The sequence below is a fragment of the Leuresthes tenuis genome, unplaced genomic scaffold (genome assembly GCF_036924035.1).
Source record: "Leuresthes tenuis unplaced genomic scaffold, fLeuTen1.0.hap1 SCAF_7, whole genome shotgun sequence".
NCBI lineage: Eukaryota > Metazoa > Chordata > Actinopteri > Atheriniformes > Atherinopsidae > Leuresthes > Leuresthes tenuis.
This window is the reverse complement of record NW_027325361.1, coordinates 5,860,197-5,875,862: the sequence shown is the minus strand read 5'-3', so window position 1 is coordinate 5,875,862 and position 15,666 is coordinate 5,860,197. Positions and strand designations below refer to the sequence as shown.

At 39.5% G+C, this 15,666-nt stretch overlaps 2 protein-coding genes across 7 annotated transcripts; one reads left to right on the top strand and one right to left on the bottom strand.

The window, feature by feature from the left end:
• Window positions 1–1,373: 1,373 nt before the first annotated feature.
• On the top strand, window positions 1,374–3,218 carry dnajc19 (DnaJ (Hsp40) homolog, subfamily C, member 19). Its single transcript, XM_072388656.1, has 6 exons — window positions 1,374–1,478; window positions 1,845–1,896; window positions 2,041–2,114; window positions 2,220–2,299; window positions 2,499–2,569; window positions 3,112–3,218. The coding sequence occupies exons 1-6, from the start codon at window positions 1,476–1,478 to the stop codon at window positions 3,180–3,182; spliced, it is 351 nt and encodes a 116-aa protein (XP_072244757.1). The 5' UTR covers window positions 1,374–1,475; the 3' UTR covers window positions 3,183–3,218.
• Window positions 3,219–3,569: 351 nt separating this feature from the next.
• Window positions 3,570–14,851, bottom strand: fxr1 (FMR1 autosomal homolog 1). 6 transcript variants are annotated; one of them, XM_072388990.1, is made up of 18 exons: window positions 14,785–14,851; window positions 11,980–12,032; window positions 11,765–11,858; window positions 11,594–11,665; window positions 11,308–11,456; window positions 11,005–11,098; window positions 10,664–10,780; window positions 9,511–9,681; window positions 9,060–9,138; window positions 8,747–8,856; window positions 8,512–8,607; window positions 7,549–7,774; window positions 7,239–7,332; window positions 7,003–7,124; window positions 6,688–6,897; window positions 6,351–6,428; window positions 5,663–5,745; window positions 3,570–5,515 (listed from the first exon to the last, which is right to left on the bottom strand). In XM_072388990.1, the coding sequence occupies exons 1-18, from the start codon at window positions 14,833–14,835 to the stop codon at window positions 5,327–5,329; spliced, it is 2,088 nt and encodes a 695-aa protein (XP_072245091.1). In that variant the 5' UTR covers window positions 14,836–14,851; the 3' UTR covers window positions 3,570–5,326. The 6 variants fall into 6 exon arrangements, with proteins under 6 accessions (XP_072245091.1, XP_072245092.1, XP_072245093.1 ...); XM_072388991.1 differs by having other exon boundaries at window positions 8,512–8,604; XM_072388992.1 differs by having other exon boundaries at window positions 8,512–8,598.
• Window positions 14,852–15,666: the final 815 nt, after the last annotated feature.

Genomic DNA, 15,666 nt, shown 5'->3' with positions numbered 1-15,666 from the left:
AGGGCAGTGGGTCATGAGGACCGGAATAGAGAAACACTGCAGTAGAGGAGAAGGATCTCAGCCCAAAACCAAACGAAGCCCAAATTTGAGGCGAAAACTAACATGGAACCCTTCAAGTAGCTCATTCATTTGAGTTTCGAGAAAATCTTAGCAAGGTTGACACCATTTGTGTTACTCTTCTTGTGGAAAGGGATTGATGGAGAGACCCTGCCTGTTTCTTTAAAGATTGTACTCCCTCATTTCAGCTATTCAGGTTGGTTGCTGTACTCCAGACTAACTTAGGTGGTTGTTAGCTCCAGAACAGCTTAAAGTTGATGCTGCAGTGGAACCAGTTTCCCTGGCTAACAGATGGTTCTTAGACTGGTGCAAAGAACTGTTTCAGGATTAAGCGCTGGGTACGAACCTATCTGAATCTGAAGGAGAAGCCCCAGCCATATTGTCCTGAGGAAAGCTTGAATCAGCCAAAGTCAGGAATATTACATATGAACAAAGATATATTATATGTATATAACTTAATGTTTCAACCTTAAAATCTGAATGCGAGAACAGGGCACCTTCAAACTGAATTATTCTGACATGAAATATCACTGCTTCTGTACAAATATTTATTCATCTAACCAGAGTGCTTTTGAAACTGGTGCAAATGCTTTTCAATGTTTGACTAATAAGTTATCTAAAATTACTTAAAGTCTTGATATAAAATCATATGGTAGTTGAAACTGTCATTTATATTTAGTGACTGACAACTTTTCAAATTAGTCTCACCCAAACTAGTTTGGTGTAACCAGCAGCTCAAAGTGACCACAGGCTGATGTTTGAGCGTAAATAACACGAGTCTATACTTCTATCTATACTTCTTCTACTGTTACAATTATTGCATTCATATATGCTGTAACATATTGTTGGAACATGGTAGCCAGTGTTGAGGGAAAGTAACCAGGTTAGCTGTAGCTCCACATGACTCCAGTGCTCTTAGCTCTCTGAAGTGCAGTTAAACTTACATCAAAGAATTAAGAAGTGGACCACACTTTGCACTTTACTTTTTTTCTTTAACTGTGGTATATCAAGCTAACGTCAACAGAAACATTAGCATTTTAACATATGCATGGTAGTATTTGTAATTTGACCACTAGCGTGAAACAAAGCCAGAGAAAGTTGGCTTAGTCAACATAGTTTGGTTTAAAACTATCACAACAGGGCTTTACTAAACTTACTGCAAACACCTTTATGCCAGCTTTCTTCCTCAATTTGCATTCGTGAAGAAGCTAACAATGTGGAAGGAGATGAATGTTTGAGTTCGCGTTTCAGCTTGCTGCCCGCTGCAGACTGGGGGGTGGAGAAACGTATGTCTGGATTTTACGACAGCTTTCCCCTCCATTTCCGGCATAAACACATGGACGCTTGAGCTGGGAAAACATAAGAGGTCAAAAGTTATGGTCCTCCTCTGTATCAGAAACAGAACATAACACAGAGACATGGTAGGTTGAAAACGTTATTAATATGGAAGTGGGATGACAGTCTGAAAATAAATGCATGCTTAAGAGTCTGCCAAAAACCTAAATCACCTTCATTGAAATGGCTAAGCTAACGTTAGCTTTCCTCTGATGTGTCTGTGACACAACACGACAGGACCAAACTCAGCTGACGTTTTATACGATGTTTTTACCAATCATCTCATCAGTGTTTGTATGAGAGATTGATCACCAGTAGCTGTTTGAATTAGATGTTGATGAGCGATTTGGGGTTTGCAAAGCATTTGTTTACATTTTGGAACAGCATGTGAGAGGGTGACTGTCTCTGTGGCCAAGAAGTCTGTTTGAGATGTCACTGTTGCGTTTCTGCAGGCCAGCTCCATGGTGGCAGTGGGACTGGCTCTGGCAGCAGCTGGATTTGCAGGTGAGTCTTTAGCACTGTCAAATTGTAATATTGCCAATATCAGCGTTGAAAATGAAAAAACCGTAAGAGAAAAATGCACAAATATGGATACCAGCTGAGTTAATAGTAAATTCACCCACACTGCATGCTGTTTTTGTCTGTCAGGTCGATACGCCGTGCAAGCCATGAAGCAAATGGAGCCTCAAGTGAAACAGGCCCTTCAGAGTTTCCCCAAGACGGTAAGAAGGAAAACAGAAATACATATTGATCTTTATATTTAGTCAGAATTTTCTTCACTCTAATTTATTATAACTCATAAACCTCCATTCTCCTGCACTGCACAGGCTTTTGGAGGAGGGTACTACAAAGGTGGATTTGAACCAAAGATGACAAAGAGAGAGGCTGCGCTTGTTTTAGGTGTCAGGTATGTGGACACATGTTCCCACATTTGAACTCTCCAGCACCCAGCTCTGTTTCTCAGTCAAGTCCACCAGGAATTTGTCAGTGTACCTCCCAGATCTGACATGCAGTAGTTTAATAGATAGTTTATTTTCCTGCATATTTGCTGTCATCGGTCCCACCCCTGTTCACACAGATGATTATGACACAGTTCTCTCTTTCAGTCCCACAGCCAACAAAAATAAGATCAGAGAGGCCCATAGGAAACTGATGATCCTGAACCATCCAGATAGAGGTAAGTGGAGGATTTACAACTTCCCTGTTGTTGCATCTATGATGCATGTATTTCTTATTTTTAGGATTACTCTTTTATATATAAATGGCAAAAAACAAAAAAACCAACTGCCAATCACAACCCCACCGTCTTTTTTTGTCCATCCAGAAGTCAAAAACCCAGAGGTTACCATACTTTGTAGAAAGATTAAATGAACAAAAACTGTAGAGAATCAGAGAATCTACTTGTTCTTCTCCTTTTTTCTTTTTCTTTTTTTTAGAAAAATAACCAGAACAATCAAGTAAAAGTGGTTGTCAGTTATGTTCAGTTGAGCAGCTTGTACACCTTTGTTCCTTGTGCTACTTTGCTGGATAGATTGTTTTTGCCAGTTGAAGAAAATATTCTCTAAGCATGTTTCACCTAAGAATGAGAGATGTGTGTCCAGCAGTTAGTCTTATGGAGAAGTAAAGGGGAAGCATGTTAGTAGAATGAATCTATATTTAGTAACAGCCAAACTCTTAGAACATAATTTGATGAACTTGCGTGTGTGTGTGATCTCTCAGGTGGATCTCCTTATATAGCAGCAAAAATAAATGAAGCGAAGGACCTGATGGATGGCCAGACCAAGAAATAGAAGTGAAGCTGAATAAACATCATCACTCTGCTCTTCCTTGTTGTTGCACTGGCTTACTTGAGAGAGCACTTAGTTTTCTAATTTTTCTCAAATAAAAAAAAAAATACTCTACAAACTGACAGCGGACTAGTCCATCATGTGTACTTCCCTCAAATTTTAACTTGATAAGAATCGAATTGCATTTTGTCTGTCTTAAAACGATGATAATCCTACATGAACATTCAAAGAGTTTTTATTCACTTTGAATTCTGTGCTAATAACATCTCAGGTTGTGCATGTTTCATGAGCTCTTTCTGAATTAATAAAAACAAGTGAATACTATATATACATATCTATAAAAAAAGAGCATTTGTACAAAAGGTGTGTTCACAAGTAAAATAATCAGAATTCGGTTTTAGATCTAAATAGAAGATCAAGTTTATTTAAGAACTACCTGCATACAAAACATATTGCACATCAACCAACCAGACGATCCTTAAAAAAAAAGAACAATATACTGTAGTTGACTCAACAAAACCACTTGGGATGTCACAACTCTCAGTAGCCCAAATTGTCATTTGTCTTTAAAGAGAACTTCTGAATATTACACGTTTTAGTGTTGAGAAAAAGAGAATCTCTTTTTTAAATACTGTACACTTTCTTAAAAAATAAATAACCCAAATAAATCTCCTTCCTTAGAGGAACAGTCATGACCAGTTTCCAGCCAGCCAGTGTGGAAGAACCAAGAAAATGACATTGTTGTCACATTTAGCTTGGATTTCCAGAAACATCTCAACACAGGAGTTTTACAATTAATGGGCATGTGAAAGTGGCCGATAACCCAAAAGATACAGCAAACATGCTCTTAATTACTGTTAATTTTAATTGGATTTCTAGCAAAAAACAAAACAAAAAAAAAAAAAAAGCCTTAAGGATCTCTCATTACACTTAATGAAACTGCCCAATTTGTAATAGTGGGATGTTTCCGGGAAACCCAGCACTGATGTAAACATCTCTGTCCAGCACTAAACAGTAACGGGTCAGTTTTCAGACACAATCACAAATCAGCTTTAACAGAAAAAGGTTATGTCAGTGCAAACAAAACGACTCTTCTCTTGTTTGTTTCTTTTCCAGATGAGCTGTAATATTTCTTCTATGTCCAAAGTGGTTGCATATTGAAAAAAAAACAGGAAGCAGCTAATGTCAAATTCCTTAACAGAGATATATATATATATATATATATATATATATATAAGGATAACTGGACCCCCCCCCAACCACCCACCCACCCACCCAATAACATTAAGAGCAGACACACTTGGTTTTAAAAAGGTGGCTCTGAAATTCTTTAAGGGTGTTTTGAGTGTTTGTCGTCACCTGCCCACAGCACCATGAGACACCTTATCTGGTTTACTGTGGCAGGCGAGGGCAGACAGCTTACACAGAAATCAGTTAAAGGATTTCAGATGGTGTACAGAGCCAGGCAGCAACTTGCTGAATCTACTCTCAAGGCACAACAGCTGATCACATGTATGTTAATCACACTTGGGTTTCCAACAAACCTACCTGCACTGTGGTACTGCTCATGCAGAACATTTCATTTACAAACAACTTCAAATTCACAAAATATCCTGAAAAAAGTTGTGGAAGCATCTTTCAGAGTCCACCTGATAAAAGGCAGACATTGTTGTAAAACCCTGCAATGATATTTTTTCCAATAAAAAAGAACTGCTGCATTCATACCACAGTATGGGTTTGAGTGGAATCCCTGTCTGTTTTAGAAATACTGTGTTCAGTCCAACCTCTCCCTGAGCTCTCAACGAAGAGTGGACTGAAAAGTACTACAGTTTTATGTACATGTCCATAAGTATGTAAGTATGTGGGTTTGACTATCTTTGGCAAGGTCATACAGGAATAACTACTGTAAAAAACTGTAGTAAAATGAAAAAGTCGTACAGATAGATGTGTAATGGGGAGGTTACGTTTCAGAACTCTGTTGTGCAGCCAAGCAGGTTTCAAATATTTGTTAAGTAGAAAAAGAACAGTGCTTGTTGTGTTTAAATGTTAACAATGACTTTTGAGGCCACCCCAGAGACATAAGGATTCAATCAAGTGCAGCCAAAAAAGATCAAATATTTGAAACAATTTCCTTTGCTTAGATCTGACTAGGAGAGTCCATTAGCAACAGGTTCTGGGTCAGAGTCCCCCTTATAGGAGACTTTGGCGGGCCTCTCAACGGAAGACCTGGGAGCATCGGTGTCATCGTTGCCCACGCTGTCAGAAACACTGTTAGAACCATTGGTGGTGGCTGGAGCAGACTGTGGGCTGTGCTCAGTGATGGCGTCCACCTGACCCTGAACAGACAGAAGGAACGAAGCGAGTGAGGAGGAGAAATCTTAGTTTAACATGTGATAACAAACCAAACACACTGAATGTCCAGGACTAAAACGATCAAGTTTCAACAACAGAACACAGTTTATGACATGGCATGAAGTACTGACCACATCCTTGTTTTTCTTGGTGTCCTTGGCAGTCATCTGTCTGCTCTGAGATTCAGCCCTGGATATGTAGTCAGCCACAGTCACTGCATGAACAAAATAACACAGAAAGAAAAACTTCAAGCAAGAGGACATTTTGCTGGCACACTCATTGTTATCAGTTCTGATAAATGCAGAGCAAATCTGTCCAAAATGTTAAGAACATCATTAGGATATCAATTTCAAATTAGTAGAATACAGACAATGGTGGCACTTCCAATTTGCACACCTCTGTACACGACCAGTTCAAAAAGAAATCATGTTTGTCAGTTTCCGGTCACAACATTGTTACCCTGTTTAAGAGAAGCTTTTCATCATTTTAGGTTATAAAGATTATTCAATATAATAAAATGCAACTCTTGTAATTAGTAAATAATGTGCCCATGAAAAAACAAAAGAGAGAAAATGCATATTTCCTATATGCAAAAATATGGTTGATTCTGTTAGAGAATAACTGTCAAACAGCCACATTTGATTTTTTTAGTGAAAACCAACACGGGCAAGCAACACTCACACCAGGCAATTCTGGCTCCTAAAAGTTTTATTAGTATTTTGTTGATGACACACCAATAAACATGACGTGAGGTGCACAACCTTTCAGCTACACCATTAAAACAATGAGTGGGGAGCACACTGGCATTTCCACGTTTACCTGGCTGCCTTTCCTCAGGCAGGCGGATGTGGCGACGCCGGCTACGATTGCGACGCTGAGGTTTTGCTTCAGAGTCATCTAAGGATGTTAGGTCACCAAAAAGAGAATAATTGGGGCCTTAAATATCATTTGTCTTCGACATGTGTACTTTATTTTACAATTAAAATGGGAAATTGTGCCCGGTTGCACAGCCCTGACAGCTGCCAACAGCCACCTGTGACTGATTTTCCACCATAGTTTCCTGAGAAAAAAATCTTTACTGTTTATGTGAAACGTTTACGTTTGTGTGCGTAAATGTCTTTTAAAAAGATCAGAACAGATCATGTGACTTTCATACCTATTCCATTTTCGCTCATTGAGGCATTGTCAGATTCGCTCATGCCATCTATCAGCGTGGTGTCCTCATCTGTTCTGCGTCGCCGAGACCTTCGGCGGCGGTTTGCAGGCAAGTTGGACTCACTAGCATCTGTATCAGCTGTCTGGTCTGTCTCAGTGTTTGTCTCCAAGGCTCCATATGGATGCTGGTCCTCATGATCCCGGGACCCTGCTCGAAAATTAGGATCAAATTCAGACAGCAGGTTATAGTTAGATGAGATGACTGAAAGGAGATATTTATTCATTTATCTGTGTATGCCCTTTCAGTAAATTTTACCAGAGCTGTTGTTGTATCCTCCTCTTCCTCCTCTGCCCCTTCCTCCAGGACCCCCTCGGCCTCTACCGGGCCCTGGCCTCCTGCGGCCATCTCTTTGTGCCCGAGGGGCTCTCTCCCTCTCTCTGCAAGTCCAACAGAGCAAATGAAACAGAACTACATGCACCAAATGCTGCTAATGCCGGAAGAACTTAAAATCTTTGCAGCTCTTTGGGTTAAAGTAGCGAACGAAGGCTCACCTGTCCTGGTCCTCTCCAGCCAAGGACCAATCGCTGAGCTCTTCCTTGCGCTCCGAATCTGTCTCAGAGGCATTGGATTGCTCCGAGTTGGTGCCTAAATTCAAGCATATACACAAGACAAAAGAGAAATAGCCACAGGAATGCTTGGGCTGAGAGCCACATGAAGGACAATATAACATCTGTTACAGGATCAAATAATCAGTATTTGGCCAAAACTCCTGCTCTATTTCATTCTGATTTCTTGCACAAGTGGTATGTTCTAGCAACAAATAACTGCATTTTGTGTTATCTGATTTTTAAAGGAACCCACCGTATCCAGTGCTGTAGCTATGGCCTCTGCGTCCACGGCCTCGGCCGTTGTAGGAGCGACTACCGTGTAAGGAGGACGAGGATGTGTTCGCACTGTTGTCTGTATTATATCCCGCTCCTCTATCCCCTCTCTCTCCTCTCTCTCTGTCAACTTGGCGGTGGCCCTGGGTGATCTGACGCAATTGTTCATCAATCTGCATCCGCTCCAGACGAAGCTGCTCAACCTCCTTAGAGAACGCAAACAGGAAACGGTGAGAATAACGAGAAAAACTATCAAGGATTGTTGCCGAAAGAGACTGATTACATTTTTTTTTTCTTAAAGAATATCAGGCAAATATGACCTCTTTTTCAAGGTCATCACTAGATACATAGGCATAGTCATCATGCACACATCCACATCACATACAGTGCTCATTGTACTGTTAATAATGAATCTTGCTAGGCTGCTTCCCTGTGTATTATCCACAATCTGCCTCAGCTCTTCCTCTAGCTGCTGGCCCTCTGCAAGAAGCTCCACCATGTCCTACACACACAGCGCAAAACAAGTCCACACAAAGCCCCAACGCAGCACGAAACATGCAAACAGCACAGGACACACGCATACATGCACAGAGCAAAACGTATATACAGCACAATACACACTGCAGAGCAGATTATTAGGTTTCATCTTAAAAATCTTGAATTACCTGTATGGCATCATTCATGTCAAATTACATGTACAGCCCAACAAGTGTCACTCTAGTACACAACATTTCCAGAGCACAAACTTAAAGCCATGCCGCAATGCTTGTGATGCACATGCTGTCACCAAAGTAATGTGATAAGATAAGAGAAGCATTTAGGTAGCACTAAAGACTTTACATCCACCCTGACATTTAGTGGAACGGAATAACAAGCAAACACAAACAAATATGCATCAAACACAAGCCCCTTCCCCAGTTAAACACACACTTTGAGGCCTTACATTCAGGTACGAGATGTGATACTCCAGTAAGACTTGAACATTGCCAATGCTCTCTTTAGTACCGACAAAGGTGAATGGGACCATTCCCTGTGTCAACAAAACACAAATACACAACACACATGTTAGTATGGGCTGTCTGAAGCCAACTGATAAAGTAAACAGGATCTGTACATGTTTTTGACAATAATAGGTCACTTTATGAGAAGCAGTGAGCATGTTGCAGTAGCAGGCTTACTTCCTGTCTGGGCTGCTTGTTGTCATTGTCTCCTTCTATCCTCACCCTCACCACACCAGATTTGTCCACAATCTCCTGGATGACCTTACCATTTTTACCAATCACTTTGCCTAGAGACAAAGAGCAGGGAGAGATGTGAACATGACCAGAGGCAGCTGAAGTCAAAGTATTTTTGGTATGTACAAAGGTTTTCTTCCTTCAAAGATGCACAAATATTATTGTGAACAAAAGGTGAATGTCTTGCACTATATTGCACATACCTGCCTTAATGTGTTATGAATGACCAAAGTCAAAAATATTTGTGTCTGCATACCAACAAGGTGCCTGGGCACCTGGACAGAATCCTCCAGAAATTCCAAGTAGTTCCTAGCCTTCTTTACTGCTTCTTCTGTCTAAAGGACAATACAGAGTCACACATATTAAGGTCACACACATGGGTAATCCACAGAAAGCAACCGTCTTCTACAAAGTATCAGTCGCATATCACAGTAAAATTTGCATAAGCACAATGTCACAGAAAATAACCTACACAGTAAAAATGACACTTAACCTACCACACAATAATGGCCTGGACCCAACCATGAAACTCAGCGTCTGGCTGTAACGGTCAAAACAACTGTGAGCCTTTTCCTCTGTGCTCACAGTTGCCCATTTAAATTAAAAAGTTTTTAATAGCCTTTTCAACTTTTGACTTTGATCTTGTTTATATACAACGTGAGTTCCCACTTTTTTTGTTTTTGGATGACCGTCGCACACTTTCCTACCTCGCCATAAATCCTAAATGTGCCTGTTTCCTCATCCAGCTCAATGGCAGTGACACCTGGAACCTTCCGTGCTTGCTGGATGTTGCTACCGTGGCTGCCGATAGCCAGGCCCATCAGATCCAGTCTCACCATAAACTCCTCCTGGAAGGATGATACCAGCTGCCTGGAAGTCTACATAAACATAAGAGTACAATTATATTCATGACGCCAGTTGTAGATTTTATTTAGCCATTCCAAACTACTGGAGATCCTTGTACTTGGGATTAGTCTTAATCAGTTCCAAAAATACAACCAGCAACATTTTCAAAGTAGCTAAGTGTGGCACATTGACTGAAAAGGCTACCTTGACTACTGCTAGGACTGAATAGTTGGACAATACCCAACGCTTCAAATATTCAAGCTACCTTTTACGTACATTATTTAAAAAATACATATCTAATATATATAATAAAGCTAAGATAAATCCAAGCAGCCCATGAAATAAGATGTGATCATTAACAGGGACAATCAATCCTTGTGTGTCTAATATAACCAGTACTAACACTGGGTCAGTAGCATGTGACAGGCTTACAAGTTAGAAAAAAACACTTGAAAGATGTTTAAGACAAATCAAGTCTGGATATAGTTTATCTTCTTAAATGACTTAAAAATACATTAAGATAATGCAGAAAATGTCACATCCCAGATATCACAAGCCAACACTGAATTTGGTAAACGATCTGAGATTTAAAAGTTAAAGCTGAGTCAACTGATCAATGCAATTAGCATGCTAACAGATTTTTTTTTTCAGTTATCATTCTGTTCATGTCTGATTAATACAGTCCAAACTTGTTCACGTATCCTTACAGTTGTAGATCTTAACAGATTTGTTTATGTTTTCATTTAACCTTTTTGCTCATCTCAAATTAAGTTTAGCACAGCTTCTTTAAAAAAACCTACTGAACTTGATTTGGCTCATTATTCAACCAATATTACTGTATCACTGCAATAATTGACGAGAAACCTAAAAAGTGCTCCTATGAAAAGTTTAATTTCAATGTTGTGTCTAGTAACTTTGTGTGGTATTATATAAATACACATATAATATATGACTCTTAAAATATTGAAGAACCTTCAGATAACAATTACACACTTTGTCTTGTTACTAACTGACCTCGAGATGTTTTGTGGCCTCCTGGTTGCGTGACATCAACAGCAGCTTGGTTCTGAGGCTGCGCAGGTGCATGTCACTCAGCAAAGACACACGCTTCACCGTCGTCTCATTGGTGGACTTTAAACACATGAACACAGGAGATATCGTAAATAAATAATTATACACGTGTGTAGAGCTGCTCCTTTGCTGATGATGATGACTAGAAAGAAAGGAATTGCTGAGTCATCCATTACACAAACATAATTAGCAGGGCAAATTGTGACATGTCGCATAGCAGCCTGGACGCCATAACTCAGAAGATATCCAAATGTCACTGTGAGATTACAGCAAGCTATAGTTACCACAATCACAAGCTGACTGGTCTCAGGGCAGTATGAGACACGGCAGGCTCCCACAGCTTTCTTAAACTCCTTATGTGCATTCTCACTCTGGCACCTGTAACACAGGAAACATCTTTTACTTTCTGTTTCTAATAAGATGATTAACCCCTTCATCTGACATTCAGGTGAAACAGAACCGTGAAATCAAAATAAAGACATTTTGCAACACCTATGATAAACAATCCTATCATCATTGCTAATAAACAGAACACCAAATGACTGTGTGCATCTCTAATGTTAACATCCTGAGGCTGCTGTACATACGCCTCTTGAAGATCCTGAGGAACAGGGACAGAGCACTTGTGGAATGAGTTCTTGGTGATGGCCTTGTTGGTGTTGACTGGACGCAGACGCTCAAAGGTTACGATCTCATTATAAGTGGCATCACAGGCTGCATACTCAATCACATAGAACTGGAAATACAAACATGTTGAGTGAGTACAACACATGAAATTAATTCATTCCATACGGCACCTGAACAACTGAAAGTTCTTATAAAATATAGTGCCGTTTACCGATAGAAACATCATATCACATGGACAATACTCACATCTCCCTTCATCATGCGGACTTTAGCTAACCACCAGCCACAAGGCTCCTGTTCATTGGCTCTGGAGAAGATCTGCAGAAGAGGTTAAATAAGAAGCAAAATAAAGCAAAGAAAAAAAAATAGAAGAGAGGACAACAGCAAAGAAAAAAAGACTGTAGGGGTCCTTCTCACCTCCACCTCTTCGCCCTCTCCAATCTCCTTCTTGACATCAGTAGGAGGTGGCAATCTGACTTCACCGAAGGGCACCTGGCGTTCTGGCTGCCAACTAAAACAGAGCATGCTCATATCATTCCTTGCTAAAAACATTGCAGTTTGGCTTTTGTCTTTTTTTAATTTCAAGAGCAGTTTTACAAGAGCAGCTGAAATGTAGGAGAAAATAGGCTTACTTGTTCTCAAATGCAATGGTGAGAGAGTCATCGTGGATATCTTTGACAAAGCCCTGCAGGACAGACGAAGACAGGAGCAGGTGATTGACATAAAGTGGGTCACTTTTTTGGCTTATCTTGTGCACGAGAGCAAACTCTCCAGCCAAAGTCAGTAACATCCTGAATAAAGCAGCAATGCTGGGAGGTACACATGGAGGATAAAAAGGTAGATTCAACGACATACAAGCTAAGCTTTGCTTCCTTTTTTCTTTCTTTTTTACACCTGTTTCTATCTTGTCTCTCAACATGAGGCCCTTTTCATAAAAACAGACACTCTTAAGTTTTCATATCTGTTTCGATGTTTTTGTGAATAGGAATTACTTACAAAACTTACATCTTTTTTTTTGGAATGGCAGTAAGACTATTAGCATTAAGACATTTTAATCTGTCACAAAATAACATAAACTGTATTTCTAATATAAGATCAACAGATGTTCAGAGTATATGCAAAGCCAAATAAATACACACAATACATATATATTGTGTATATAAATATATGTTTTTAAGAAATCGCAGTTGTAATTTGCATATCAAACCATTTCAAATGAAAAAAAGACTGATGATATTCACTAAATCATTTTTTTAGTGTTTTGCATGTTTAAATTGAACTGCATTGTGTTTTGATTGATCATAAAAGGCAAAACAAAATTATACATATCATCTGACAAGCTCTGAATTTGTTAACCCTGAGATTAGTAAAACTCTGGGTTTTCTACGACAGAAAGCAATGTAAATAAGACTCTGAGCCAGTTACTGAGTCAGTACCCAACCTACTCGCTGTTACTGTGCTTTCTAACCAACTGATTATTTCCCTCGCTTACCCCCTCCTACTGTGTCTCAGGCACCATTTCATTTCCACACTCCTACAACTGATATCACAGCACATATCAGATTACATTAACTGGCTAAATAAAGGGCTAAATCTCAATGAAAAGAGTTCATGCCAAAATTTTGACATGACTGCCTCAATGATCAATCTGTCAGTCATCATTTAAAAAACCCAGATAGTAACATTATGCATTCATCCCAAGCTCATAGTAACATCTAGACATTATTCTCTGTAACACTGATATTCATGGAGATTAAGGTAGCTTTCCAGTTGTCCTTCACCTCAATATTTACAGCACACTTACTACAGTAATAACTGCTTAAAAGGGTATGCATTTTTTGGCACATAAAGTACTGAATACTGGGCAAATTTCTGTAATGTTGTGATTATACTAATGAAACACTGCCAGCGAGGATGATTTGAGTGTAGGTGATAAAACTACGACATTGTAAAATGAAAGTATGCAAGACAATGCATGCAGCTCCTCTATTGTTTTTACACAAAAAAAGAGATAAAAATGTTGTTAAAAACACATCAACATGTAGTCATTAAATGATGTTGACTATTCTTTAAATTTGTGCCTAAAAACTGGATGTTTGACTTGGAACATTGTCTGTTTGACCTATGTTTTTATCTTCAGTCATAGCATTTTGTGCTGTCAGTAGGAGCTGAATAAAAACAATTTAAAAACAAAAGCAACACTCAGCAGGACTCCAGCAGGAAAGGTAGAAGCTTATTCTCATAAGTGGCAATGTAAGCTTTTGCTTTTTCACTTTCATATCTGGACAAAATTGGAACTGTATGTCAAATATCCCAAAGCAAATCTGTATTTAATCAAAGCGGAAATCGAATCAGAGAGGGACCTTGTGAACCAGAACTGATTTGATTTGAGAAATTTGGAATCTGTTGCAATACTCAGACCTTCTTTGTTCTTTCATTACTTTTTGATCATTTGAATATCAGTATCAGAGCTCCATTTTAGTTGCTTTTTTTTAAATGTAACCCAAGGACAGATTTAAATAACAGTCAACATGAGCAACTGTGACTGAACACTGTGAGGAAAGGCTCAGAGTTGGTTGAGCCTATTTAAACCTACTGTTCCAGAAAGGAGAAACAGACCAGAACGTTTTGATCTGAATAATCATAACAATAACCAGAGGAACCTGAGGAATGGGGGTGAACCGAAAACTGAGGAAATTGCGAGAACAGGAGACTTAAAGGGAAGAGGGAATGCAAAGAGGTAGAAGTAAAACTTCGGGTAGCAAATCTATAAATAGTTTGTAAGTCTACGGTATCAGCAACCCTCCCCTGACATAGCTGGTCAGGATTGACAAGGAACAACTGGCTCACACACGCACATAGTAAAGATAGCTTTCGCATGATGAAGTATCAAATAATAGACGGTGACAGACATTCATGGAGTCTTTGCAGAAAGATAACCAGGCATGTGGCTTTCTGAACACCACACATGTAAAACAACTTCAAAAACTAAATATTGTGTTGATCTACGAAAGCTGTGAAAATAATCAAATGACCTAAATGTTAAATAAATTACAACCTGAGTGACCATATCAATTGATGTAAACACTACTGCCAACAAGCAACTAGCTTGATTTTACCCCGGAAGGGCGACAGCTAAAGTAAAGTTTAATTAATTAATGGTTTCATTGGTTCCAGTTAAAACAGATAGGAATGTATTCCTTCCAGTCTGTGTTTAGTAACTGTCCCAAAAAGTGTCACTTGGCGACGACTCGAGAGCAACGTTAGCTTAGCCTGCTAATTTTGGCTAGTAGTGCTATTACACGCTAATAACAAGCAGCCGGGGTGATTCAGAGCAAGTCAGAACACGTAGCCCCGGTCCACTTGGCTTTAGGTAAGATAATGTATTGTGTACTGAATTATTAGGTTTGTAACTGTATTAATAAGCCACTATTTACCTTATAATAAGCGCCGTTTGAGCCACGGACCTCCACCGCCAGTTCTTCCATATTGGACACGCAAAGGATGCCGGGACGACAGGTGTTTCTTGAAGCATCAGGAGTGAAGTTGGAAGACATGACAAATTGCATTTTTTCAGTGCTTTATGTCCATACTTTTTTTATTCAAAGCTCTATAATCATTAACCTATATCACGGAGAAGTCTGAACATTTTTTGTTTGTTTAGCTGGCATGTAGGTTGGTTTATACAGTATACATATATAGATTTATCTGAGGCGTCAATGATCACGAGTTAATCAGATCAGGTTAATGGTTTATAGTTACTTGATGATATCGGTTTATAGGTTTAGCAGAGTTGAGGGATAGGAGAATAATCCTTTATTTACATACCCTGGTGGAATTTAAGATCTGCATGTGTAAATCCTGAGCAGTTGCACACCTCCAGAGCAGTGGACACCCTTTGGTGCACTGCCAAGCAATTCATTCCGTGTTTCCGTGACTTGCTCAAGGGCACTTCAATTGTAGGCACTGAGGTTAAACAACCCTGGTCATCTACTTTTCTGGCAACTTTCTAGTGTCAGGCTGCTTGTCTTGACAAAGATAACATTTGTTGTATTACACAGGTGATTAGAGTCTCATTTTTACTTCAGAACATCCATCTATTTTCTACACCCACTTAAGGGGGCTGGAGCCTATCTCAGCTGTCATTGGGCGAGAGGCAGGGTACAACCTGGACAGGCTGCCAGTTCATCACAGGGCCACACAGATACAAATAAGACAAACATCTATGCTCACACTCACTCTGAGGTACAATTTAGTGTTACCAATTAACCTAACACGCACGTTTAGTGGCGATGGGAGAAAGCTAGAGAACCCGGAGA

Coding starts and splice junctions, on each gene's coding strand:
- fxr1 (XM_072388990.1), bottom strand. CDS start 14,835: ATGGAAGAACTGGCGGTGGAGGTCCGTGGCTCAAACGGCGCTTATTAT. Junction 11,457..11,593: donor TCCGCATGATGAAGGGAGAT/GTGAGTATTGTC, acceptor TTGTATTTCCAG/TTCTATGTGATTGAGTATGC. Junction 6,429..6,687: donor AATGAGCGAAAATGGAATAG/GTATGAAAGTCA, acceptor TAACATCCTTAG/ATGACTCTGAAGCAAAACCT.
- dnajc19 (XM_072388656.1), top strand. Junction 2,115..2,219: donor TTCAGAGTTTCCCCAAGACG/GTAAGAAGGAAA, acceptor TGCACTGCACAG/GCTTTTGGAGGAGGGTACTA. Junction 2,570..3,111: donor CCTGAACCATCCAGATAGAG/GTAAGTGGAGGA, acceptor GTGATCTCTCAG/GTGGATCTCCTTATATAGCA.